Source organism: Grampus griseus (assembly GCF_964374135.1).
Source record: "Grampus griseus genome assembly, chromosome: 3".
Classification (NCBI taxonomy): domain Eukaryota; kingdom Metazoa; phylum Chordata; class Mammalia; order Artiodactyla; family Delphinidae; genus Grampus; species Grampus griseus.
Window position 1 is genome coordinate 55,000,332 of NC_139019.1, and position 27,996 is coordinate 55,028,327.

The following is a 27,996-nucleotide window of genomic DNA, read 5'->3' on the forward strand; positions in this document are numbered from 1 at the left end:
GGGAGGCTTTACGGTGCTTTAAATTCTCGCTGTCTTGGGAGCTCCCCCGTTTCAGTTGGAGTCGAGCTCCGCGTGACAGATGGCTGTGGACGTGAAGTCGCGAGCAAAGCGTTATGAAAAACTGGACTTCCTCGGCGAGGGACAGGTGAGATTCTCGGGTGGGGCTCGGAGGGCCCTGAGCGGGGAACGCCGGGCCGCCTCACACCGTCGCGGGTTTTCTCGTGAAAGCCAGCGGACGGGCCACGCTGCTCGTTCTGCTTGCGGGAGGCTGCCCAGACCCCTCCTGCGGCCCCTCTGTCCACCCTGGACATGAGACCTTGAGCGGCCTTCTCCGAAGAATAGACTGGAACGAGACGTGGGCGGCCCCACCACGTTTCAAGCCGCCGCGAGTTTTTTCCAAGAACCCTGGGTTCCTTGCTTCCCCGAATCTAATAAAGTAAAAAGGCAAACACAAACCAAAAAAACTCTCACCAACTTAACTTTATTCCTCTTCTTCTCTCTAGTTTGCCACGGTTTACAAGGCCAGAGACAAGAACACCAACCAAATTGTCGCCATTAAGAAAGTGAGTTGCAATTTGTTTTTCCTTGAGTCTCCTTGAAGATGTGTGTATATGGGAGCCGGTGTCTGGCCGTTTTACTTCTCTTGACCGTTTTCTGCTAGTGAGGAGTTACTTAGGTCATTTTCAAAGAAAATAGAATTTCTTAGTGTCTTGTGTTCCAACGTGGAACTCGGGTTGAACTTGTGTTTTGTTGCATTCATTGAAATTGAAATGAAGAGGAAGCTGTGTGTTATGTTTGTTCTATAAACGCAGACCTTGGAAAAGGGGACAAATACTGCTCGTCTCTTGGGTCCTCAGAACACCTGATCTTTCCAGGGCCCTATTTCTGCCTCACCTGAATCCACTTTGTATATCTGTATTTCCTGAGTACAGGTTTACCATGAAAGGCTTTCGCCAGCATTAATGACATTGCTGTGGTGCGGGGTTTTTTTTTAATGGTTTCAGTAGCTTTTTTACTCGCATTCATTCAAGAAACTTCGGTCATATTTAGTTAACTCTCTATATACCAAGCACTTTCACCCTCGGTTTTTCATTTAATCCTCATAAGAGCCCATGAAGTAGGTAAAGTATTTCTATTTTACACTTGAGGTGGCTGAAGCTAAGAGAGATTAGGTGACTCATCAAGATGTCACAGATAGTAATTGCTAGAGCCAGGTTTTAGATCCAGGTGTCCTGCTCCCAGGTTGATTGCCTTTTCCCATACTACGGAAACCAATAACCTTCTCAAGAGAAGCTGGTTTCTTCACACCTCAGGCCTGTTGGTGGCTTAGGTGACCACCTTCCTTATTATTCCTGTTGCTGCTTTGAATCTTTCTCCTTGAAAATCCCTAATTCCTTTGAAGCATATCCCTCTCATACTCTTAACACCTGCTTCCCACTCTTCCTTTCCACAATCATTCCTGCCATTGTTATCTTTTTTACTTTTTCTGACGTGTCTCATCTCCTTTTCCAGTTTATGTTCTATAAACCAATGCCATAGCTACTCCCTTGTGAAACCCTTAACTTTGTTAATTCTTTCTGAAGTTATTTTTCTGATTCTACCCCTGGTTCACTTTATTCTAGCCATACTGACCTTTCTGTCCCTTGAATACATTAAATTCATCCCAGTCCCGGTATCATTGCATTTGCTGCTCTGCCTTCTGGTTAGTATATTTTTACTCTAAAACTTGAGTAATCATGTAATCAGGAATCATGACTGATTCCTTATCATTTAGATCTCAGTCAAATATCTCCTGTATATACACGCCTTTGCTGGTCATTCTAGCTAAAACAGGTGTGCCTCCCTTCTTACCTGGTGTTCTTTGCATATTTCTCTATTATTATTTCATAGCGTTTATCAAAATCTAAAGTCTTTTACCTATGAGTTTATTTTCTGTTTACTACCACTTGAATTATATTTAGGACTGGGTTTGGTACATTTGCAGACACTTATTAAAAATGTATTGACTTGACTGATGTAGTCTCTTCAAATTGGTGTAATCTCATTGAATTCTGTGGTTTTCTGAAAATCCTAGTGGGTTTTCTTGTTTGCTTACTTTTATAATAAACTAGGATTTAGAATTCATCCTATTTCTCAGTGATAGACTTCTACCCCTTGAAAGTGACTCATAATGGAATATTCTTTTACATTTAATTTTTATTTCAAATAGTACATCTTTGTGGTTTTATGGAATATAACCTTTATATAAATGAATATATAACCTTTAAAAATTGTGAATCGTTATGATATACATATGAAACTTATGTAATAGTATACATAAACTGTACCTCAAAAAAAAAAAGCAGAAATATTTCTCCTTCTACTAAACCAGTTATTCTCAAAATATTTTTTTAAAAAAAGTCAGTTACTAGGCCAAGCATGCCTGTCTCCTCTACCCCTGGTTTTCACTCCTTGGAGCAATCACTTTCAACTCTAAAACTGTTTTCTCTGCTATTTACATCCATTTCTTTAGATAGTATGCTTATCATTATTTCTTGAGTGGCTTTCCCTAGTTTTAGACATTTTCTATACTTCCTACTGTAAACATTGGAGATGTGGTGCTTGTGCACCTTCCTCTCCCACCACTCAATTTCTACTCCCACTCATTTACTGACATGTTTAATTTTACAAAAAAAGGGATAATAAGCTATGTATTCTGTATTCTTTTGCCTATTGTATTTCGGACTTTTAAGACATCATTAATCTACCTTATCCTTTTTAAACAATTGTATTGAATTTATGTTTCCCAATTTATTTAACCAGTCCCCTATGGTAGCCTTTTGGAGCCTTTCTCATTTTTCAGTATTTGTTTTATGTATCTCAACAATATATAGTGTTGCATACTTCTAAACTCTTTCTCTCCACACACACACACACACACACACACACACACACACACACACACACACACACACACACACAGGCATGCGCGCACGCAATATTCTTCTGCAACTTGTTTTTCTGAATCAGTATTATTTCTGAAATCTTCCAGATGGATACATGTAGATCTGGTTTATTCATGCTCATCAGTGATTAGATTCTATTATGTGGCTACACTAAAATTGGTCTATTCAAACTCTTGTTGATAAACATTTAAGCTGGTTTTTTGAAAATGTTTTACTTTTATACAGTCCTTCTACAGACATTCTTATACATATGTGAGTTTCTCTAGAGAATGTATCTTTAGTTGAAACCAATTATGAATTGTTGCTGCATAGAGACTACGCAGCAATGTCACCATATGTTGTCAAATTGCTCTCCAAAATGGTGGGATCAGTTTAACCTCCCACCACGTTCTCACCATCTTTGTATTGTCAGACTTTACAACAGTTGTCAATTAGGTGGATCGAAAATGGTATATGGTTGTTTTTTCAATTAATACTTCTCTGATTACCAGTGAGGTTGATCATCTTTTCCTAGATCTATTGGCTTTTTAGACTTTTTCTGTTAGGTTGCTTACATTTTTTTCTTTCCTGTTGATTTGGTGGGGAATTTCTTATATATTCTGGATACCGATCCTTTATCAGAAATTTGCACTGGAGATACCCTCGTTGCTGTAAACAATAAATTACTGATCTGTAATAAGAATAGAAGAGTATTTATTCAAGCCAAACTGAGGATTATAGTCCAGAAGACAGTCTGTCAGATAGCTCTGAGGAACTGTTCTGAAGAAGTATGGTTTTCAGCATAATTTATATCTTGTCAGAACAGAAAACATCAAGCATGACAGGGGTACATTCCTTCAAAGTTTCAAAAAAAGAAAAAAAAAAGATCAGCCGAAGACAGGTCACCGAGTACACAGTGAGTCAGTATGGCCATGGCTCCCGGGAAGGGAGCCTTATCATCAAAGCAGTACTACTACTGAAGTCCCTGGAAGGGAGGCATTTATCCCTATCTTCAAAATGGGCATTCTTTACTTCGGGGACAATGCACCCTTTTTTTTTCAATGGTTAAAAGCAGATGTACAATGTGTGTTTGATAGACCACAAAACAGGCTGTTCTAGTTAGCAAAAAGTTTGTTAAATCATGTATAAGCCAGAATGACTTCTCCATACTTCAGTATGTAAAAATTTTTTCCATCATCATCTCCCAGTCTTTGGCTGGACTTTTAGTTGATTTATGGTATGTTTTGAGGCACAGATATTTAAAATTTTAATCTGGTTAAATTTGTCCATGTTTTTCCTTTATTGGTTCCCTTTTTTGTGTGCTTCCCTACCTCCAGGTTATAAAGAATTCTACTATATTTTTGTCTAAAAATTTTAAAGTATTGCTTTTCACATTTAGGTCTTCATTCCATTTGGAATTAAATTTTCTTTGTTGTGTAGTATGGGGATCCAGTATTTTTCCCCAGCTCTCTCAACACTATTGATAGTATGTCCTTTTCCTGGTGAGTTGTAATGCCAAGTTCCAGTTTCTACTTGGATCTGTTTCTGGGCACACTATTCTTTTTTACTGGTTGACTTTATTTCCCCCCATCCCTGCTCCAATACAATAAGCCTATAATTACTATTGCCTTATAAAGTCTTGAAGTCTGGTAAGTCCCACATAGCTATTTTTCTTCAAAATTATCTTGGCTTACTCTATGGGTCAGTTGAGAAATTTGAAACAGATCAGGAGAATTTGAATATGAACTAGTTATTATATGCTACTCTGGCATTATTATTAATTTTGTTAGGTATGAGAATGGCATTATAGTTATGTAAGAAAATGTCCACATTTTAGAGGTGCCTACTTAAAGTATATAGGGATGAAATAACATGAAGTCTGGGACTTGAAAAAGTGTATATTGTAGCCAGCAAAAAGGGGAGGATGAATGAATGAAGTAAGTATGGCAAAATATTGGTAATTATTGAATCTGGGTGATGAAGTAGATGGCTTCATGAAACTAGTCTATTTGTTATTATGTTTAGAAAATGTAATAATGTTTTAAATTATCTGTTCTTAGCTCTTTACTTTTCCATATAAAGTTTAGAATCCATTTGTCAATGTCCTTGAAAAATGCTCTTGTAATTTACATTTAGTTCCATTAAAGAGAATTGACATATTTGACGTATTTATGATATTGAGTCTTCCTATCCATGAACATGCTATCTATGTTTATTTTGATCTCATTTCTTAAGCATATTTTAAGAGTGCTTTATAGTGTTCATGGAAAGCTTCATACATCTCTTGTTGGCTTTATTCCTAAGTGCCTTATATTTTTTGGTGCTATAATAAATAGCCTACCTTTAAATTAAAAGTTCTATTTGTAGTATATAGGTGGGGGATATTTTTTAAAGTAGAATAGTTGATTTTCTGGAGTAGGATTTTTTTTTTTTTTGTATTCTTGGTTACATTGTCATTGTATAAAGTAGTTAGCTCTTGTTCTTTAACCTGGTACTTGGTTTTGTATAAGACTGAACCTGTTAATGCAGTTTGATGTGCTTATTCACAGTAACAACAGTTTAACCATTTTCTATATCCGTCGCAATTTGTAATTTTTCTTTTTGGAAAATGTGGTCCCTGGGAGCATATTGTTGGACACATTAAGCATCTTATTTTATGTGTTACGCATTTCCTCCGAAGTAGTCTAACTTGAAGTGCTCCTTTTGTTTATTAGCCTCTATGCGTTTAATTATTTGTTCCTCATTTAATCTAACAAAGATGTGTAATTCAAAACTTAAGGGGAAAGGAATGATAGGTACTTGATCCTTTCTTATATTGTTAATTTTGCCTTTCTGATTCATGATTCCCACTCCCTTCTTGCCTACTAATACTAGCTACATATGAGTTGCTACATATTTTTGCTATGTTTTTTTTTAAGAAATTTTTAAAATTTTAATTAATTTATTTATTTTTGGCTGCTTTGGGTCTTTGTTGCTGCGCGGGGGGCTTTCTCTAGTTGTGGCAAGCGGGGGCTACTCTTTGTTGTGGTACGTGGGCTTCTCATTGCAGTGGCTTCTCTTGTCGCGGAGCACGGGCTCTAGGTATGCAAGCTTCAGTAGTTGTGGCACTCGGGCTCAGTAGTTGTGGCTCGCAGGCTCTAGAGCGCAGGCTCAATAGTTGTGGCACACGGGCTTAGTTGCTCCACGCACGGCCTGTGGGATCTTCCTGAAACAGGGCTCAAACCCGTGTACCCTGCATTGGCAGGTGGATTCTTAAGCACTGTGCCACCAGTGAAGTCCTTGAAGTGTTTATATATATGTATTGGTCTAAATAATTTAACATATTTCTAATGTGTTTGTTTTTTCCTCTGCCAGATCAAACTTGGACATAGATCAGAAGCTAAAGATGGTGAGTAACTTATTTCGTGTAATCTGACAGAACAGGAAAGGTTCTTATTCTCAGTGAGGAAGAGAACAAAGTATTAATTTAAGTTAACAGTGGTTCTGGATAGAGTTATTGCAGGGTCCCAGAAGAGTAAAGATAGACTCAGGATAGAGATAGGATATTTGTGATTTTCACCATTTCGGTGTTCAGAAGAATATTCAAGTCACCTAAGTAGATGGAAGACAGAAAGGTTATTAGTGACTTGTCTTGCTGTCTTCATTACTGCTTTAGGTGTTGTTACAAGCCATTGTTTCTTCTTCTTCTGAGCTTCTGATTACTTTGAAAATTCCGGATTCATGGAAGTATACAAAGCTTACTATAGAATAAATGTATGGAGGGGAAAGATTTTTTTTACCCCTTCTTCCAAAGCCTTATTTGCTAGAGTGCTAGGTCCTATTTAGTCATCAAGAAATAGTTCCTATATAAAGGATCCATCATCTCTGTAATAACTAGTACCAGATTTTATTTTAAATGTTGAGTTCCATCCTTCACATTGGGCAAGATGGTATCTAATCACTAGTTTGCTGTTAGCTTAAAGAATCTGCCACTGATATTCATAAGGCAAGAGAAGGGAGCCATTAACTTCTCACCTATATGCTACACACTTGTGTACATGTTGTTCCAGCAGTCTTCAGATCTGATATCTCACAGATAAAGTGAATACTTTTTTCACCATTTATCATAGTCTGTGCTAAGCTATTTTAAAAATAAAGCAATATAAAATGGAAACAGATATGTCATAAAAATTGTTATTTTTTTTCCTGAGGAATAGTCATCGCTATTTCATCAGACTGACCTTTCCCAAAAAATACGTTTACAAGAAGGTTTGAGATTTCAGAATTATTTTTCACTTTTTTCTTTGCCTTTTTATGTAGGTATAAATAGAACAGCTTTAAGAGAGATAAAATTATTACAGGAGCTAAGTCATCCAAATATAATTGGTGTGAGTATGATCTAAGTTGTTTCTGGGATTTGGGACCCTGCCTTTCCTGAATGTGGTAGATGTTGATTGAAGGCTCAGCAAGATAAGTTGTTCTAGACGAGCCTTGCAAAAAGGCTGAAATTTATTTTCTATCCTAATTGTTCTTGTAGGCAGTGTCTTAAAAACTATACAACTGATGAAATAAATTAAATATTGGCATACAGGCTGATTTTGTCAGAGATCATTTTGAAGCCTAGAGAGCTCTAGCATGTGTAAGACCTTTAGCAAGTTCCCTTGAACTCTGTGCCATAGTCCCTACCTCATAGCGTTGTTATGAGACTGAATACACGTAAAGTACCTGGGATAGTGCCTGGCATAGAGAACACGCTCATTCAATGAATGACAGCTGCTGATGCTATTTGTAGGATGTTCTTAAGTACCAAGTTTGGGAATTTTTCTAAATTGGAGACTTAAATGAGGTTTTCATTAATTCATATCTTTATTATAACTCCAAAATTTGGAGGGAGAGGTTAAGTATTTAGTGAGTTTGTTTTTAATAGTAAGGTTTAGTATCCTGTGCTTCAAAGTACTAATTCCTAGCCCAAAAAAAGGATAAATATTAAATTTAATAAAATTATTTAAACTTTACAGAGAATTATCAACAATCCAAATATTTGTTTAACTTTTTAAAAATTACTTTAATACTGTCAAGTGTTTAATAGAGAATCACATGTTGATTTTTTTTAAATTTTGCTTTGCAGCTCCTTGATGCTTTTGGACATAAATCTAATATTAGCCTTGTCTTTGATTTTATGGAAACTGACCTAGAGGTAAGATTAAAATTCCTGGAGGAATTTTTTTTCTCTATTTATCCAAAGAGAATCTAAATGTTTATTTTCTACCTTTGAAGATACTGGCAGTCAAAAGAATGCTTAATTTTGTTGAAATCTAGATGTGTTCTCAAGTCAAAGATCTTCTGAATCATTTAGCCATATTCCCAGGGTTAAATACAAGAGTTGGATTTCAATAGCATTGTGTCTACCAAGTTCCCAATACCTTATTAACATTCCTTTTTCGAAAAATGAGTGTTTGGCTTCGGAGGATTTGGAACTTCTTTGTGATATTATCACAGAATATCCTTTTGAAAGCCAGGTTTCTTTTTGAGAAAAATAAGATTTTATACTTCTCATTAATATTAATTGAATCTCAGTAATGGACATTCCAAGGATGTGGAACAAGTGGAATTCTCATACACTGCTGATGAGAATGCAAAGTGATGCAGCCACTTTGGAAAACAGTTAGGCAGTTTCTTATACAATTAAATATACACTTAAGGTACAATCTAGTAAATACTACCTCTACGTATTTATTTATCCAAGAGAAACAAAAACATATGACTACACAGATGTTTAGCTTTATTTGTCACTACCCAAACTGGAAACAACCCAAATAGCTTTCATTAAGTGAATGTGTAATCATAAAGTGGAATACTATTTGAGAATAAAAAGAAACAAACTACTAACATATGCAACAGTATAGGTGAATCTCAAATACATTATACTAAACGAAAGAAGCCAGGCTCAAAAAGCTATTGATATTGGGCTTCCCTGGTGGCTCAGTGGTTGAGAGTCCGCCTGCCGATGCAGGGGACACAGGTTTGTGCCCCGGTCCGGGAAGATCCCACATGCCGCGGAGCGGCTGGGCCTGTGAGCCATGGCCGCTGAACCTGTGTGTCCAGAGCCTGTGCTCCGCAATGGGAGAGGCCCCAACAGTGAGAGGCCCGCGTACCACGAAAAAAGAAAAAAGCTATTGATATTATATGATTCCATGTATGGTTTTTTGGAAAAGGCAAAATTAAAGGAACAAAAATGATCAGTGGTTGCCTGGGTAGGGAATCGAGGAGAGGATTGAGTAGAGAATGGCCTGGGGAGAGTTTAGGGGATTATGAAACTATGTCTTGATTATGGTAGTGGTTACACAACTGGATGTGTTTGTTGAAATTCATAGAACTGTGAGATTAAAAGGGTATATTTTACCTATTTTAAAAAAAAGAAAATGTGAATTTTTATCTCATATAACGAAAAGTCTAGGAAAAAACTGACTGACTTGAGGCATAGTTCACAAATAATGCTAATGTAACACAGTCTTTCACTTTAACTCAGTGTTTTCTCTCTGTTGCCTTGTTCATGGGTAGAATTTCTTAATATAGTGGCTCAGGCACTTGCAGGCTTCTGTCCTTAGAGTTTAATAATCCCTGAGGAAAGAAAGTGCTTTGTTCCCTTTGATTCTAGCACCAATATTTGCCTTGGCTTGGCTCACTTATCCATCCCTGAGCTAGTCTGGAAAGCAGGCTGCAGTGTGGTGACTGACCATTCCTGGGTCGTGTGTCTACCTCTGAAGTCTACAGGTAGCGCACAGTCCTGTTTTAACCACGTGGACTAAGCTGGGAACAGATGGAATGTTGAATGCTGTTGTCAGAAGGGGCTATGTATCTGGGGACAAGTGAAAACAACAGATGTTTGCTACATGGATGCCTAAAAACAAAGCAGTAGGACATAAAGCACTGCTTTCTTTCCAAACCAAAGATACTTTCCCTAACCATATAATTGGAGGTTCTGACAGTACTTCCTAAGGAGAGTTAGGCAAGCTCTCTTGAGATTCTCCTCTATGAATAAATCCATTTTATGTCTGTAAATGATTTTATATAGTAGAGTCCATTTGGAATAATAAAGCTTACCTGTATATTGTATGCCTGCTTTACAGGTTATAATAAAAGATAACAGTCTTGTGCTGACACCATCACACATCAAAGCCTACATGTTGATGACTCTTCAAGGATTAGAATATTTACATCAACATTGGATTCTACATAGGGTAAGGTTTTTAACCAAGTATTATTGATTCTTCATGTTGTAGTCAGACTTCATGTTGTAGCCAATTTATTACACAAAAGGTCTGAGTATGTAAATTGTTACAAAATAGAGCTGGGCCATTTTATCCAACCTTCTTCCTCTGTGTGCTCCCTTCAGTTCCACTACGTGGTGCTGTGAGGACTCTGAATTACTATATGAAACTTAGAAATGGAAGAGACCTAGTCCTTCATGTTTTTCATAGTTGAAGAGCTAAGTTGCTGACCAAAGTTACGTATTTTTTTTCAAGGTCAGCAGCTGAAAACTGACAATAGTATTAGAACCTAGACATTTTGGCTTGAAGTCCAGTGTTCTTTGTGCTATACTGTTGTAATGGGAAAAAAATAAACAAAACCAAAAACAGTGGGAGTCTGGATTAAATTATGCAATGCAAAAATACCTTTGGAAAAATATTTCTAGTAGCTCTAAAATTCTAGGAAATAAGGAAATAAAATTTCTGAAATGACTGAGTCATTGTTAGGAGCATTCAGCTACTAGAACAAGGCTGATAATTTAGATAGGTAGATGTTCTTAGGCACGCTATTTAGATGAAATAGCTAAAAATAAGTAAGTTATAGTTAGTAATTCTCATACTTAACACTTGGAATCCCTTTTAGGTTATTGCTAATATATTTTTAGCATAGATTGTGAAGACTGTATTCCTCATCCTTGTAAGTGCCTAATATTTTTATTTACTGAAGTTCATACATAGTGGGGGTTTTTTTGTTTGTTTGTTTTTGTTCTGTTTTTGGCCTCGTGGCTTGTGGGATCTTAGTTCCCCGACCAGGGATTGAACTCGGGCCCTCAGCAGTGAGAGTGCAGAGTCCCTAACCTCTGAACCGCCAGGGAATTCCCCATATATATTGTTACTAAATTAAATAGCAGCAGCTATTTATTGAGTGCTTACTATGAGCCAGTCACTACACTAGGGCTTTTACAGGAAATATTAAATTTAATCCTCACAGCAAACCTGTGAAATAGGTTCGTGAAATTAAGTACCTTGACCCAGTGTCTCACTAAGTAATATGGCCAATCTTATTTTGCTTTGTAGGATTTTATGTCAATAAAAATAATATTGGTGGTTGTTTAGATTTGGGGTGTTACCCCATTTCTGCTAAGTTTAAATTTAAGCCAACTAAATGTATCATTGTGATATTCTTCTCCACCCTGCTTACTTGTTTGTTTAAAACCTCTATTATATAGGACCTAAAACCAAACAACTTGTTGCTAGATGAAAATGGAGTTCTAAAACTGGCAGATTTTGGCCTGGCCAAATCATTTGGGAGCCCCAATAGAGCTTATACACATCAGGTTGTAACCAGGTAAGGATTCCTTAACTAACTGAAACCTTATATTGTGTAGGATATACACAAATGATTGTGATTACACAGATGAGCATCATTTGTCTTCTCTGAACTTTTGGCAGAGTTCAGGGATTACTATTGGTACTTTATTAAAAATATAGCCCTTTTTTATATTGTGTATACCTTACCACAGTGAAAAAAAAATATACAGCCCTTCTTTCAAACGGAGTTGAATTTAACTCAGTCCTCAGAGATTTACCAAGTTATTTTGGGGACTAATTTATACTTCTTATACAGTTTAGTTAGGTAGGTTGGAACTCAAGTGCCTATTCTTGTACATAAGCATGTGATTTGGGGGGCCTGTGTTTATTTTATTGGTCAGTCTTGGTTCCACATTTTATATCATTCAGTGTGGATGAAAATTCTCTAAACAAAGCAGTGCATTTATATTTGGGTTTTGCATATTATTAGTTGCTTCCATTTTCTGTTTATACTTCTTATGTATAAAAACTAAAAATCACATTAAATAGATAGGGATGGTAGATTTTATCTTGTCAGGATGACATTTGTTAATTTCTCTGACTCTTGTAAGGATCTGAGAAGTCATCAGATTCTCTATCCTTTTAAATTACTTTGTCACCTTTCTCCAGATCTCACTGAGTGTCAGTCACCTGAGCCCTGAGTAAAAAGTAAGGGATATATAAGTAGTTGTTCATGTAATTTCTGGAAAGATTAAGCCCATCGTTCAGGAACACTGGGGACTCAGGAAAACAGGGACCCACATACATGAGTATTGTGTGCCACTGGTTTTCATCTACTCGTTTCTCATACTTTCTCTTCTTGCAAATCAAATGCTACTAATAGGTCAAATTAACGTGAGGACTGAGAATTAACAATTTAGATAACCTCGACAAGAGCAATTTTGGTGGAGTGGTGGGATGAAAGCCTGACTGAAACGGGTTTAAGAGGATGAGAGAAGAGGAAATGGAGACAGTAAGAACAGACAACCAGAGAATGAGGGGTAACTGTTAGGGGAAGTGGGGTCCAAAGAAGTTTTTGTTTTTTGTTTCTTTATATTTTAGTTTATTTTTTAAGGCTAGAAAAAATAATGGTATGTTTGACATTGATGTTAAAAATCTAGTAAGAACAAAAAGTTGATGTAGGAGAAAGAGGAGAGAATTGCAGGAGCAATATCCTTGAAAATAGGCAGGAGAGTGGGGTGTCAGTGCCCAAGTTGAGGGATTGACTTTAAAAACAATCATGGCTAGTTCATCTGTAGTTATGGATGGGAAGGCGGATTGTGAGAATACAAATGACTGAAGGTGAGTCTGTAGAAATTTTTTTTCATTACTTGCATTATTTCAGTGAAGTAGGAAATAAGGTCATCAGCTGAGAGGAAGGATGGTGTTGAGGGTTCCTGGAGAAAGAAAGTGTTACTCATCTCAAAGTGGGAGAGTGAATGGACTAAGGGTGTATGTAATTTCCTGGCAGTAATATGGAACTTGTTGATTTTATAGCCAATTTTTCTTGAGTTAATATATCCATAAAAGTGCATTTCATCAGTAGATGATGTTTTGCTGAGGAATTTTCTCTAAGAAATACTTTAATTCCATCCTAAAATGACAGTATTTCTTTTTGTTCTTCAGGTGGTATCGGGCCCCTGAGCTACTATTTGGAGCTAGAATGTATGGTGTAGGTGTGGACATGTGGGCTGTTGGCTGTATATTAGCAGAGTTGCTCCTAAGGGTAAGTCTGGAACTGATGTACACACTTCAGTATTGTTATAGGAATTTGTTTTTATAATTTGTGTAATAATTATCTTCCCAGAGGTAATTCCCAGAGAGGAGTACAATCCTTGAAACAAAAAGCCAACAAACAGGTTAATAAAAAAAAAAACCTCTGCCAAGTACAACCTTTTTATTAATGCTAATGCGAGGTGAGATCTCCCACTTAGGACAATAAAGGTTTTATTACAGATCATTCTGTGTTCTGAAATGTAACTATAATAAAACTCATTGGGTTGTAATACGGTACTGTCTCTACAGTAACTAAAAGTGTTAGGATAAACTTACGTACTTCTGGTACTTTTTTGTTTGGGCTGTTTAAAAGTACACTTTAAGAGATACGTAATACCAGCCACTGCAGATGCAACTCTGCATAACTTTAAATATTGTATGAGAGGAGCATTTTAGTTCTGTTCAAGCAGAGCAGACATGGTGGTCCTATAGCATTTCTCAAACTGAGACCATCTTACAATGAAACATCCTCTCCCTTCCCTCACTGTAGAGAAAGATGCCAACTTGGTAAGTTTTCTTTAGCTATGAAGTTTAGTTTAGCCCTTCTCAATGATGAAGGCAGAGGAATATTGGGAAATCTCACTGAGGCTGAGTGTTTTTCCTTCTTACATTCCAGATTCCAGCCTCTACTCCCCCTCTCCTCAAGCCATGTGTATTTAAAGAAATGTGAACCCAAAACACAAAAATACAGCTATTTATTTCCTTGAACACAGAAAATAGCTTCTGTACGCCGGAGAGAAGATACCTTCTTAAATGTCTTTTTTAGTTTAGTGTGAGTTCTATGCATCATTTTGAGATGCTCACCCTTCTGAATGCTTGTAGAAGAAACCCTCACATTTAGGCTTGAAGATGACATAAGTAATCCCTGTAGTAATGGGTCCTCTGAATCACCTGGTGTGACAACTATGCTACTCACAAAAACAGAGTTTACTGGAAGGGTACATTTGAGAATCTGTTAACTCTCAAAAGCCCAGTTCATTCATGACCAAGACAGAAACAGAATTCCATAGCCCCTAGTGTTATGACTGATCATTCCATTTAGAAAGTAAGGAGAGAGAGATAGCAGTTGAGAATAAATGGGTTAGAAATTGTGGACCTGGTTGAAGTCATAGTTGGAGTCTTGCTAACCATTGGCATCGTTGTTGGAATTATTATTAAGGTTATGAAGGAGTTGACAGGCAGCCCTATTTGGTGAAGAACTGTACCATTTTGCCATATATTTTTCCAGCACAATTAAAGAAAAATGTTTCCTATTTTAAACTGTCTCTGTACTCATTTGAAAATATCCTTGGAAATGCTGTCCACACAGTTCTAAATCTGTGGTGAGATTCTGCAGTCCAAAAGTCCAAATAGATAATAGTTGAAAGCCAGGATAATTCAGAAGATTTGCTAATATAAGCGTTTAACTTCTTTAAAGTGTTTTTTTCCTATATAAATTTTATAGAAGGTTTAATAACTAGAAAACAGGAACAATAATAAGTAAGCCTATATCCAACCAAAGTAGTCTATATAGTTTAAAACATTTTAGAAGCAAATTGGTCTGCATTCTGACCTCTGAAAAGGAATTGAGAAGTATTTATACTAGTGGAGTATTATGTCACTAAATAACACAAATCTACTTTTTAATTTATGATCTGTTTATGTTCTTTTTTCTTAATCATGTTATGAGACATAGTGATTAATAAAAAATCTAAACTTGGATATTACCTACTGAGCAAATGCCACTATCTGGTCTAGATAGTTTCAAAGATAACCATTTTAGTTTGTAAATAAGTAGTTTGGGGGAGACATTTTATGCTTTATAGGAAGGTCACTGGGCATCCTACTGGCCTGCATTAGAGCATTCCCTAGAGATGATGTGGTGATACAAAAATTTGATCAACCAGCAGCTGCCTGCCATACTCTTACTTCATCCAGATGGTGAGGATCCAGAGCTAATGGCTTGGCTTGTGGTTGATCTTCAGCCCTCTGACATTCCAATACTTCAGTTTGGCTGTATCAGCTCAGAACAGAGCTTCCATCAGTTTTTGCATAGGCTTCTGGATGCACATGGGTGTTAGAGGCTATAAGATATCAGATGTTCAAGAACGTTATTGTTCATGCCTATTGCATAAAAAAACTTGATGGTTTTCTGATATTTGGTTTGTGATCCCTGCCTCTCTGTAAAGACCTGAGAAAGAAAAAATAAATTTCTACAATGTCATTGTTCTTAAAAAGATGAATCTCAGCACAATTTTAAAAGAGAAGTAATGAGTGGAGTCATACTGAAAAGAACCAGAGGGAAGTCCCTCTTGGGTTCCTGTACTGTTGAACTCAGTACTTCTCTTCCTTTTAGGATTAATTAGACTCTTTTTCCTAAAACTGAAAAGTTTTCATTCATATGCTTAGTCACAATTGTATTGGTTAAATTCTGGTGTCCTCTAAGAAGCTGTTATAGAACAGGATAAAAGAACAATAAAGGGCTTCCTTGGTGGCGCAGTGGTTGAGAATCCGCCTGCCAATGCAGGGGACACGGGTTCGAGCCCTGGTCCGGGAAGATCCTACGTACTGCAGAGCAGCTAAGCCAGTGCACCACAACTACCGAGCCTGCACTCTAGAGCCTGCGAACCATAACTACTGAGCCCTCGCGCCTAGAGCCCATGCTCCACAACAGGAGAAGCTGCTGCAATGAGCGGCCCGCGCACCGCAAGGAAGAGTAGCCCCTGCTCACCGCAACTAGAGAAAGCCTGTGCGCAGCAGCAAAGACCCAATGCAGTCAAAAATAAATAAACAAACAAACAAATAAATATAAAAATACTGACTAGGACTTGGGAGGCCAAATCATTAAAAAAAAAGATTTATTATTTATTTATTTTATTTATTTTTGGCTGTGTTGGGTCTTAGTTGCAGCATGCAGGATCTTCATTGAGGCGTGTGGGATCTCTCATTGTGGCGTGCAGGCTTCTCTCTAGTTGTGGCATGAGGGTTTTCTCTTCTCTAGTTGTAGCACACAGGCTTCAGGCGTGGGCTCTGTCGTTGTGGCACATGGGTTCCAGAGTACATGGACTCTGTAGTTTGCTGCATGCGGGCTCTCTACTTGAGGCATGCAAGCTCAGTAGTTGCAGCACGTGGGCTTAGTTTCCCTGCAGCATGTGGGATCTTAGTTCCCTGACCAGGCATCGAACCAGCGTCCCCTGCATTGTAAGGCAGATTCTTTACCACTGGGCCACCAGGGAAGTCCCAGACAGTGGATTTTTTTAGTCAGCGTTGCATTGATGCTTAATACAATGAAGACATTTTAAAATAAAGTGATAATTATATCTTGAGGATTTTTAAGATGGCAAGGCAAAAATCTCCCCCCCCTCAGAAATTATCTCTAAAAAGAAACAAACATAAATGTTTGAAATTAGGAGATACCTGTAACACTATGCCAGAGGATATGAAGCCAGAAATGAAGAAGGCTAAAAGTCTTCAGAAATGGATACCAACTGAACGCAAATTTTGTTTGGCACACAGAATCCTGGAGTTGCTTAGCAATGAGAGTGATCATTGATGGCAATGATGAGGTGCAGGACTAAAAACAGAAGGGTTGGTTGAAAAACCTGTATATTGAGCACTTAATAACAAGGTCCCCGACACGACCAGGTTACTTTCCTTCCCCCAGCTATACTTCCCCCTGACTTATTCCTCCACCAGGGAAAGGTTTATTCTCCAAAGAAACTGAAGCAGGAATCTCTAGACATGGGCATCCTTAGACCCAGTGAAGGATGGGGGTGAGATGCCAGGGTGAAAACACACAGATTACATGAAAGTCTGCAAACTAAACAGTAAAACCTCCAACTTATTTCCCTGTTCAGCTCCCAGAACCTTGGCAGCCAGCTCATTTTAACTCAGGTAAAAGATTAGAGGATCCTTCACTGGAAGAACTGAACGGTCCCAGAGAATAGACCCGTAGGTAACTGGCATTAAGCTACCTGTCCAGTCTTTCTAGATAAAGGCCATGAGTTAACAAGCTCTTTTCATAGATAGAATGCTTTGAATCAGCTTTTTTAGTACCTTACCTTTAAATATGAATGGTTAGCCAGTGATCACCAGATAGTTATCAAGGATTTTCAGGTATTTAATGACTGCTTCCAACATGTAAGGATAACCAGATAATTGGCAAGGATCATCAGGTATTTGATGAAAGCGTCCAACATGAATGACAGACTGAAACAAACTAAAAAAGAAACTTGGAAAAAATAGAAACTATCAGGTAGCAGAAGAAAATTCATCCTCGCCTCCCCACCTGCACCAAATCTTCAGAGAACTGAGAGAATATACTGCATACATAAAACAAGAACATGATGCTCTTTTACTGAAGGAACAATCAAAGAATAAAGTATACTTGAAATTTTTCAAAAAGGATAACTAAAAGCAAACAAAAATAGTAGAAAAGTAAGCTAAAGAACTCTTTCATTAAATAGAACCAAAAGATAAAAGAGATGGACTATAGTAGGGAAAAGATAAGAAAATTAGGAGATTGATCCAGGAGTGATCTTAGAATATAGCAAAGGAGAAGAAAGAAAATCGAGGGTAGGAAATTCATAAGAAAATAGCCCAGCATTGATGGATGTGAATAGGTTGGAAGTGCCATAAAGATTCTGCACAATGAATGAAAGAAGCCCCATGCCCAGACACATGGTGAAATTTCAGAATACCGGGGGTTCTTAGGAAAAAGCCTTTATTTCCACAGAGAGAAAAAACGTGAAAAGCTTACACAGAAACCAAAATAAAGGATTAGGGAAAAGATGGCATCAGACTTCTCAAAAGCCACATTGAAGACAACAGAACACATTGTGAGGGATCCAAAGTCCACGCATTAGGCAGCTCATTTTAATTTAAATTTCTTACATCAGACAAAAACAGCCATCCTTAAAATCTGGTTAAATTGCAAGCTTGCTCACAAAACTAAGGCTATGATGATGAGTGTCCCTGTCTTCAGATCTTGTAATACAATTTACGTTGGTGGTTTGCAAAGTAGCAGAGGTATAAGAAGGTATAAGAAGAAGGTATAAGAAGAAAATGTGAGCATGTCTAAAAAGATTTATGGGGACTTCCCTGGTGGTCCAGTGGTTAAGAATCTGCTTTCCAATGCAGGGGACGTGGGTTCAATCCCTGGTCAGAGGAACTAAGATCCCACATGCTGCGGGGCAACTAAGCCCACATGCCGCAACTACAGAGCCCATGGGCCACAACTAAGACCCGACAGCCAAAAATAAATAAATATTAAAAAAAAAGATTTATGAAATGTTATTTAATATCCCTTCTAGTTTCTATTTTATTCACATTTAATATACATGATAGCACGCTATTATAAACACATATTTTAAATAGGGGTTATGTTAAGTCTGGGTCCAATCAGAATATAGAAACCACACATTAATTTGAAAAGGGAAGTTTAATATAAAGAATTATTAACTATGACAAGAGGTTGTAGTAATGAGGGATTGACTAACAAAAAGTAAGGAGAACTCTAAAAAATATAGGAATAGCAGATGTAAAGAGCAGTCACCCTTATACCTAGGAGTAACGCTAGGACTAAGGACAGAGCGCCCAATGAGAGGACACCCAGGGCTGAGATCTAGACCTCTTGAAGAGGGCACAGTGTGGCTCACTGGTTGGCCGAGAAGCTGCTGTAGAGCTGTGCTGAACTTGCTGGAAATCTGTCCTCTTAGATGCTGAGGAAAGCTGTTCAGGGTATTTCAGGTGCTGAGGAAAGCACTTCTCTAGAGGCACTGCTACAGAACCATCTGCAGGGCATTCTAGAGGGAAGCTGCTGGCCTCCATGCACTGTTGGAGCTGAACACTGGAGAAACTGGTCACACTGCAGGAACCTGGTACCAATTCTAGAAGCTGAGAGTGGTGCAGGAGCCTGCCAGGCAAGCCAACTGGAACCAGGAAGCAAAACTTTTCTTCCTGTGATGTCTCTCCTGCATTCTCTACTGACAAAGCTTCACTTGGCAAAGGAAAAATATTTAAAGGGCCCAGATCCATTTTTATGGAGAGTCAAAAAGGGTGAATTTGGAGTATATTGATAACTGGCAGAGGTGTTTTTGTTATGTTTTGTTGCTGGTAGAGGTCCACAGTAATAAAAATGTTGGAGACTTGGTACTTAATTTCATGTCTTCCCAGTGATTCTATAAACTTTTTCATTGCCTTTAACAGTGCCAAAGGCCTCTTAACTCACAGAGTAAAGAAAACTCCTTTTTTTTTTTCCTGTATACTTACATGTCTGAGAAATGAATTGGAAAATAATGTCTTTGTGTAGCAAAGATTTTGATCATTTCTTATCAGCTTACTGACGTTTAACTTATAATTATTATTTTTTTTACGTCTTTATTAGAGTATAATTGCTTTACAATGCTGTGTTAGTTTCTGCTTTATGACAAAGTGAATCAGTTATACATATACATATGTTCCCATATCTCTTCCCTCTTGCGTCTCCCTCCCTCCCACCCTCCCTATCCCACCCCTCTAGGCACTGAAAGCACCGAGCTGATCACCCTGTGCTATGCGGCTGCTTCCCACTAGCTATCTACCTTACATTTGGTAGTGTATATATGTCTATGCCTCTCTCTCGCTTTGTCACAGCTTACCCTTCCTCCTCCCCATATCCTCAAGTCCATTCTCTAGTAGGTCTGTGTCTTTATTCCTGTCTTACCCCTAGGTTCTTCATGACATTTTTTTTTCTTAAATTCCATATATATGTGTTAGCATACGGTATTTGTCTTTCTCTTTCTGACTTCACTCTGTATGACAGACTCTAGGTCTATCCACCTCATTACAAACAGCTCAATTTCGTTTCTTTTTATGGCTGAGTAATATTCCACTGTATATATGTAACTTATAATTATTTATCCTCTTAAAGTTGGCCAGTATACCTCTTCAAAGAAAGAATTTGCCAAGAGATTGTTTAAATAATATTGGAATAGAGATGTGTTCTCTTGCCTCCCAGCCTTTGCACCTGCCCTTTTGCTAGGATAGTTTTCTTCTTCCATCTTAGACTTTTCTTTCGGCAACTCTCATCTTCATCTGTCAACTTTCATGGCCACTTCCTGTAGGAAGCCTTCCCTCACCTGTCCAGAGTGGGTTAGGTGCTGTTCCCATATGGGCTAGGATCCTATCCTGTGCTCTCACTGAACACATCATCTTGTAAATACTGCTTTACTGGCATCATCGTTGTTCACCATGTCCACCCCAGGGGAGAGCAGGGACTGTCTTGTTCCCTTGTTTAAATGTCTAGGGCTTAGCACAGTGCCTCTTACATGGTAAGTGTTTATTAAAGATGAGAGGCGTGAATAAAATGGACAGTATGGTACTCTTTACTTGGATAGCAATGGCAGGATCTAATGCCGTATCCAGTATGCCTCAGACTAAATTTTTGTTATAGTTTAGTGTTTCTTATTAAATTAAATTTGTAGTATTATTTATGTAACAGCTATCAAAAACTATCTTGAAGTGGCTGCCTCTCACTTTCTTTCAGGTTCCTTTTTTGCCAGGAGATTCAGACCTTGATCAACTAACAAGAATATTTGAAACTTTGGGCACACCAACTGAAGAACAGTGGCCTGTAAGCCTTCATACATGTTCTTTGAAATTTAGTTAGAATTCTGTATCGTGTATAACGTGAATATTACTTAAAGAAATGTACTAATTGTCTTAATTTATTAATAATATATATTCATTGCAAAAGTTATACAAAGTAAAAGTTAAAATTATGTTATACCATCCAGCCTTCTATATACTTATAGCCCTCCCCCATCCCAGTAATTCCCATTCCAGGGTTAATCACTCTTATTTTGTTGTAAAGCCTTGCTATGAGGATGCACACACAAACACAAATGCACATATAGACATATAGAGTTGCTTTTTCTTTTGTTCTTTAGCAAAATAGGGATCACACCATACAAATTTTTTTTGCAACTAACTTGCTCTTCACTTAATATTATTGACCTGTTTCTTTTTAAGCCATATAATATTTAATTTTATGGATGTTCCATGTTAGTTTATCAATATCTTGATGGATTTGGGTGTATTTATTGAATTTTCACTAACACAATCAAGATTTTTTAGTATTATAATTTTTTTGTTGTTGTTGGCCACGCTGCATGGCTTGCAGGATCTCAATTCCCCAACCAGGGATTGAACCTGGGCCACAGCAGTGAAAGCCCAGAATCCTAACCACTAGGCCACCAGGGAACTCCCTGTTATTTATTTTTAAACCATTACATGTCTATAAAAAAGAAATATTAAATCTGTGATAAAATTTAAAACAATATAAATTGCTAAATTTTATATATTACAGTTCAGTGAAATTCTCACTTGTTCATTCTTTTTTCTTTCTTTCTTATTTATGTATGTACGTATGTATGGCTGCGTTGGGTCTTCATTGCTGTGCGCGGGCTTTCTCTAGTTGTGGCGAGCGGGGGCTACTCTTCGTTGCGGTGCGCGGGCTTCTCATTGCGGTGGCTTCTCTTGTGGAGCACGGGCTCTAGGCATGCGGGCTCAGTAGTTGTGGCTCGCAGGCTTAGTTGCTCTGTGGTATGTGAGAGCTTCCTGGACCAGGGATTGAACCCATGTCCCCTGCATTGGCAGGCGGATTCTTAACCACTGCACCACCAGGGAAGTCCCATTTGTTCATTCTTAAATTATAATTGAAGGGGCTTCCCTGGTGGCGCAGTGGTGAGAGTCCGCCTGCCGATGCAGGGGACACGGGTTCGTGCCCCGGTCTGGGAAGATGCCACATGCCGCAGAGTGGCTGGGCCCGTGAGCCATGGCCGCTGAGCCTGCGCGTCCGGAGCCTGTGCTCTGCAACGGGAGAGGCCACAACAGTGAGAGGCCTGTGTACCGCAAAAAAAAAAAAAAAAAAATTATAATTGAAGACCTTTTTATTTTCCTTTCTATTATAGCCTCATATTCTGGGGAAAAAATAATTACTAGAAAAGAGAAATTTTGATCAGTCTCTTTATCTTCTGGTTAAAACGATAATGAAATTATCTGAAACTGAAATTGAGTTTCTTTTGTGCTGTTACTTCCTCAACTTTCTAATTGAAAGTTGGCTGTATGTTCTAATTGTGAAATACGCTCTTATAGCTTTCGTTTATTGAACACTTACTGTATGCCATTAATGGTAGGGTTTCATAAATTATATTTAATTCTCCCAACAATCCTATTAAGGTAGGTACTGTTATTCCCATTTTACAGATGAGACAACTGAGGTTTAGTGAGGTTAAGTAACTTGCCTGAAGCTACCCAGTGTCAGAGCTAGGGCTGCAGTCTGGGTCTTAGTGACTCCAGAGCCATGTTCATAATATTTATTCTGTACTATTTGACATGATTTTCTAAATAGTAGTTGCTTACTCATGTTTTCCGTGGATTTTTTAAAATTCTTATTTTGATTTACATGCAGAAGGAAATACAGAGATATCCCTTGCACCCTTTACCCAGCTTCCCACAGTGGTAACATCTTGCAGAGTTAGGATAAAAATCACAACCAGCATGCTGACATTGATACAGTTAATATATAGGACATCACCACAAAGAGCCCTTTTACAGTCATACCCACTTTCATTCCACTCCTACTCCTTCCTTAACCTCTGGCAATCACTAATATGTTCTCCATTTTTATAACTTTGTCATTTCAAGAATGTTATAAATGGAGTCATATAATATGTAAGCTTTAGGGATTTTTTTTTTTTTTTTTTTTTTTTGCGGTACGCGGGCCTCTCACTGCTGGGGCCTCTTCCGTAGTGGATAGTGGAGTACAGACTTCGGACGCGCAGGCTCAGCGGCCATGGCTCACGGGCCCAGCCGCTCCACTTGATTCTTTTTTCACATTCAACATAATTCTCTGGCGATTTATCCAGATTGTTGTGTGTATCAATAATTCGTTCCTTTTTATTGATGAGTGGTATGAATGTACCACAGTTTGTCTTAACTGTTCACTTGTTGAAGCACATCTGCATTGTTTCCAGTTTGGGGCTATTACAAATAAAACTATTATAAACATGCATGTACAAGGGAATTCCCTGGCGGTCCAGTGGTTAGAACTCTGCACTCTCACTGCCAAGGGCCCAGGTACCATCCCTGGTCGGGGAACTAACATCCCACAAGCTGCACGGCCAAAAAAATTCACATACAGGCTTTTGTGTAAGCATAAGCATTTATTTCTATGGGACAGATGACCAGGAGTGCAGTTGTTGAGTCATGGGTTGCATATTTAGCTTAAGAAACTGCAAACTGCTTTCCAAAGGGGCTGTACCATTTTTTATTCTCACCAGCAATATATGAGTAATCCATTTCCTCTGCATCCTCTCTAGCATTTGGTGTTGTCACTTTTTTACTTTAAGCATTCTGAGGGATTTTCTCTTGCCTAATGACTAATGAATAGTGTTGAATATCTTTTCATGTACTTATTTGTCATTTGTATAGCTTTAATGAAATGTCTCTTCTTGTCTTTTCCTTGTTTTTTAATTGGATTGTTTGTACTTTGGCTGAGTATTGAGCACTTTATATATTTGAGATACTCGTCCTTTGATTGTATATGTGGTTTGAAAATTTTCTCTTACACTGTAGTTTGTCTTTACATCCTCTTCACAGTCTTTCCAGAGTAAAAGTTTTTAATTTTGATCAAGTCTGTTTTTATCATTTTTCTTTTTATGAATAATGCTTTTGATGTCAAGTCAAAGAACTCTTGTCCTAACAAAAAGATATTCCTGATGATTTTCTTTTTCTTGTAAGTTTCATAGTTTTACATTTAACATTTAAGTCTGTGATCCTTTTTGAGTTATTTTTTATATGAGGTATGAGATTAAAAATGTCTTTGGAGGGGACAGTGTTGTTTATGATACCTTTCCCTCTGTCAATACCACAGTCTTAATTAAGTAGCTATATATTAAGTCTTGATATCAGGTAGACTGATTCCTCCCACTTCTATTCTTTTTCAAAGTTGTTTTTAGCTCTTTTAGTTCTTTTTCCTTTCCATATAAATTTTAGAATAACCTGTCTATATCTATAATAATTTTGCCAGAATTTTGGTAAGAATTGCATTAAACCCGTATACCAATTTGAGGAGAATAGACATCCTTATGGTGTTGAATCTTCCAATACACGAACATGATAGGTCTCACCATTTATTTAGAGCTTTGATTTATTTCATCAGTGTTGTATAGCTTTCAGTATATGAGTCCTACACATGTTTTGTTAGATTTTCACCAGAGCATTCCATCATTCTTTTTGAGTGATTCTAAATGGCATTGTTTTTCATTTCAGTATCTACATGTTCTTTGCTAGTATGGAGAACTACTGTTGATTTTTTTATGTTTACCTTCCTGTAACCTTGTCTGCTCACTAGTTGTAGGAGTTTTTAAATAGATTTCTTGAGGTTTTCTACATAGATCATCATATCATCCGTATGACAGTTCTGTTTATTCATTTGAGATCTACATGCCTTTCAATCCTTTACTTACGTTTGAATTATAAAAATATTTTTACAGGACATGTGTAGTCTTCCAGATTTCGTGACATTTAAGAGTTTCCCTGGAATCCCGTTACAGCATATCTTCATTGCAGCAGGAGATGACTTGCTAGATCTTATACAAGGCTTATTCTTATTTAATCCGTGTACTCGAATTACAGCCACACAGGTATTTTAGCATATCTTTAGAATTTCTTAAGATTTTCTAACATTCTTTAAATACCGAAAAGATGTGTTTCTATTTTGTTTTAAGGAGTAACAAATTTTATTTTTTCCCTAAGCTACAAGCACTATTCAGACTGGTATTAAAGTATATGATGCACACAAGTACAGGAGAGTTTATTCTTGCTTAAACACATATAAATACTTTCTATTTCATAATTAATTTGCTTTCAAATAGTTCACTAGAGAGGAAAAAAAAGCTTTTTGTATTTGTTAAGGCATTGGTATATTTCAATTAAACTCTTATATATTAAGTAAAATTTTGTGCTAAAATCAGTGCCAAAAGTGTTTTGTTTTTTCCCCATAAAATGCAGTTCAAATATGCATTCTGGTCATTGTCACAGTCAGAAAGTGATAATAGGGAGAAAATGGTATAGTCTGATACAACTGTATACTTACAAGAGATTGAAAGGTATTCTAAACAGAAAAACACTGAAACTGAGTTTTTTAAAGGAAATAAGAATGAAACTCAAGAAAAATGTGGAAGACCAAGAATACCTGCTCTTATAAAAGAAGAGAGAAATGTTATCCAATACAAAAATATAAGACCTATAGATTTGAAAAGGTTTTTTTCTTTGTTTTAAAAACAAGCACAGAAAACTGGGGCAGGGACAGGCAGTGCAAAAACGCAACACGGTACAATGATTTGCCTTCATAAAGGACGAGACCAATTGAAATGTCACAAATCTTCATATCTCACAAAACATATTAAGGTACAATATATGAGGGATACAAAGTGGATTTTTTTTCACTTAAGTTTATTACAGACTACCAAATCATTGTTTAATGCATTTACTTGTACAAGCCTTTTCTTTGTAGCAGTACATGCCACATTAATATATATATACTAGATATTTTACCATTGGAATTACTCTTCTAATTTCAAACAAGTAACTCATTTTTACCTTTTCACTCATGCATATATGCATATTATCTCCATCATAAGAAACTTGAGACCAGGCCAGATTATCTAGAAAGTTGTTTTCATTAATAGTAAAACTCAAAATATATAGAAAAATACTAGTTGTGATGACTTACTTGGGTTGTATTTTGATAGAATGAATTTTTTTAATGGGTTTTGGCTTGTAGATATCTAAAAGTTGGAATGAGTTACTCTTCTTAGATCTCTATGTAGCTCAAAATTAGTTTAATTTACTTATGGAACTGCTATGATTTGCAAGTAATATTTTATAAATGCAACTCTTCTGAAGTAAGAAATCTCTAAATTATTACTGCATATAATATTACGTTGGCAAGTAGGGGGAGGTATGCTTGACAAATTTATATGACTTCTTTTTGTTCATAAAAGAATTATCCAAAAGGAAATACCTTAAATTTTTGTGGCTATTGAACAGTACTATGATGCACATAAAGTATGAACTTTTGTCATCTAGAATAAAACTGTTTTTATTGGAATTTTGGAACTAAGTAAAAATATCATATTATAGAACATTGGACTGGTAGTAAATAGAAGTAACCTTGGGTAAGTCCTTCCAAGTAAAATTTCTATTAATCTGTAGTGGATTGTTGGATTTTAATCCATTGTTTCCAACCTATCACATCTTTTTAAAAGCTTTATTTTTAAGAATTTATGTGATTTGGAATTTGAATACATATAGATGTGACAAATAAACTTGGAAGTTCTTTTTAAACAAGTCTCTCTCTGTGTTTTGAACTACAGAGCCTATAATGTGTAGTGAGATGAACTTTACAATATCTTACTACGGATATTTTGTACTTAGTATAGGCTATTGTGGAAAAATTTGAAGGTAGTGTCTTTTTCTTATAGTAATGGAATTATCAATCAGTCTTAGGCTGCTAGATGTTTATAGTAATCTGCATGTCGAAATACTTGAAATTAAGTTTGCTTGGGGAGGGGGTGTATTCACATAGTATTTTTAATGCTCCTTACAATTTTGGCGGTTAGCTTTTCTTAAACACAGTTCATATATTCACTTAAAACCTTACTTTCTGTGGTATCTTTTCTTCTGAAAGGCATTGAAAACTAAGTATTTCAGTAATCGGCCAGGGCCAACACCTGGATGTCAGCTGCCAAGACCAAACTGTCCAGTGGACGCTTTAAAGGAGCAGTCCAATCCAGCCGCGGCAACAAAACGGAAGAGAACAGAGGCCTTGGAACAAGGTAAAACGCTCATTTTCACAAGAAATGAAATGAATTCAGAAAACTCCAGATAGCTAATATAGAGCTAGTGACTGAAGGGCAGCTAAGAAATGTAGACTGTGACCTGTTTACTTGTATAAATTTAAATTGGATAAAGTTGAGTGTGGTGTTTTAGCTGTGTTTACTTCCATTGAGAATACTTACATCATGCTTTTTAAAAGGACATGGGCACTTTTGAGTATACCTCAGAGTTACAAGTACTGTCCATGTGCATCCTGCTCTTTTCATAAATTCCTTCTGGTACACTGTATGCTTAATGTTTAACTAGTGCTATTGGAAAATCAAAGCGAGTAAAAATAGAGGTAGTTGGAATGCAATGACTGGTTAAAATTGCTATAAGATTAAATGTAAACAACCTCATTTTTCCCCCCAGGAGGATTACCCAAGAAGCTAATTTTTTAGTTACAGAGAACACTGGACAATATTGTACTACTGAAGGATATAGTGAAAAAGGCAAAATAGTAAACATTAATTAAATGCTTTAAAAGAAATCTGTAAATATTCTATTCATGTAAAATATGTAAAACTGGGTTATTTTATTAAATGTATTTTAAAACAAACTTAATTCTGATTTTTCTGATTAGAGTGCAACAGTAAGATAAGTTTAATTCTCTGAAATGTAGAGTTGAAAATGCATTAAGGAATTCTTAATAAAAATAACTGTCAGTTATTTTAATGATCTGGCCCATATAGCATTACAGATTTGTAGTAAAGGGGGTATTATTTTAAAATAGAAAGATAGTAGTAATATACCAAATACCTGCTACCCTGACTTAACATATGTTAATATACTAAATAGGAAAAAAAAAATAACAT

The 27,996-nt window shown here is 36.9% G+C and overlaps 1 protein-coding gene across 2 annotated transcripts; it reads left to right on the top strand.

The window, feature by feature from the left end:
• Positions 1-27,818, top strand: CDK7 (cyclin dependent kinase 7). Of its 2 annotated transcripts, XM_082652518.1 has the most exons (12): positions 1-145; positions 504-563; positions 6,279-6,312; positions 7,224-7,291; positions 8,032-8,100; positions 10,034-10,144; positions 11,383-11,501; positions 13,130-13,229; positions 20,784-20,870; positions 24,796-24,945; positions 26,994-27,141; positions 27,554-27,818. In XM_082652518.1, exons 1-12 carry the CDS (start codon positions 80-82, stop codon positions 27,580-27,582), a joined length of 1,041 nt encoding a protein of 346 aa, XP_082508644.1. In that variant the 5' UTR covers positions 1-79; the 3' UTR covers positions 27,583-27,818. The 2 variants fall into 2 exon arrangements, with proteins under 2 accessions (XP_082508644.1, XP_082508645.1); XM_082652519.1 differs by lacking the exon at positions 7,224-7,291.
• Positions 27,819-27,996: the final 178 nt, after the last annotated feature.

Excerpts from the sequence above, each read along its gene's own strand:
- CDK7 (XM_082652518.1), top strand. The coding sequence starts at position 80 with ATGGCTGTGGACGTGAAGTCGCGAGCAAAGCGTTATGAAAAACTGGAC. Across the intron at positions 7,292-8,031 it reads GTCATCCAAATATAATTGGT|CTCCTTGATGCTTTTGGACA; the intron begins GTGAGTATGATC and ends TTTGCTTTGCAG. Across the intron at positions 11,502-13,129 it reads ACACATCAGGTTGTAACCAG|GTGGTATCGGGCCCCTGAGC; the intron begins GTAAGGATTCCT and ends TTTGTTCTTCAG.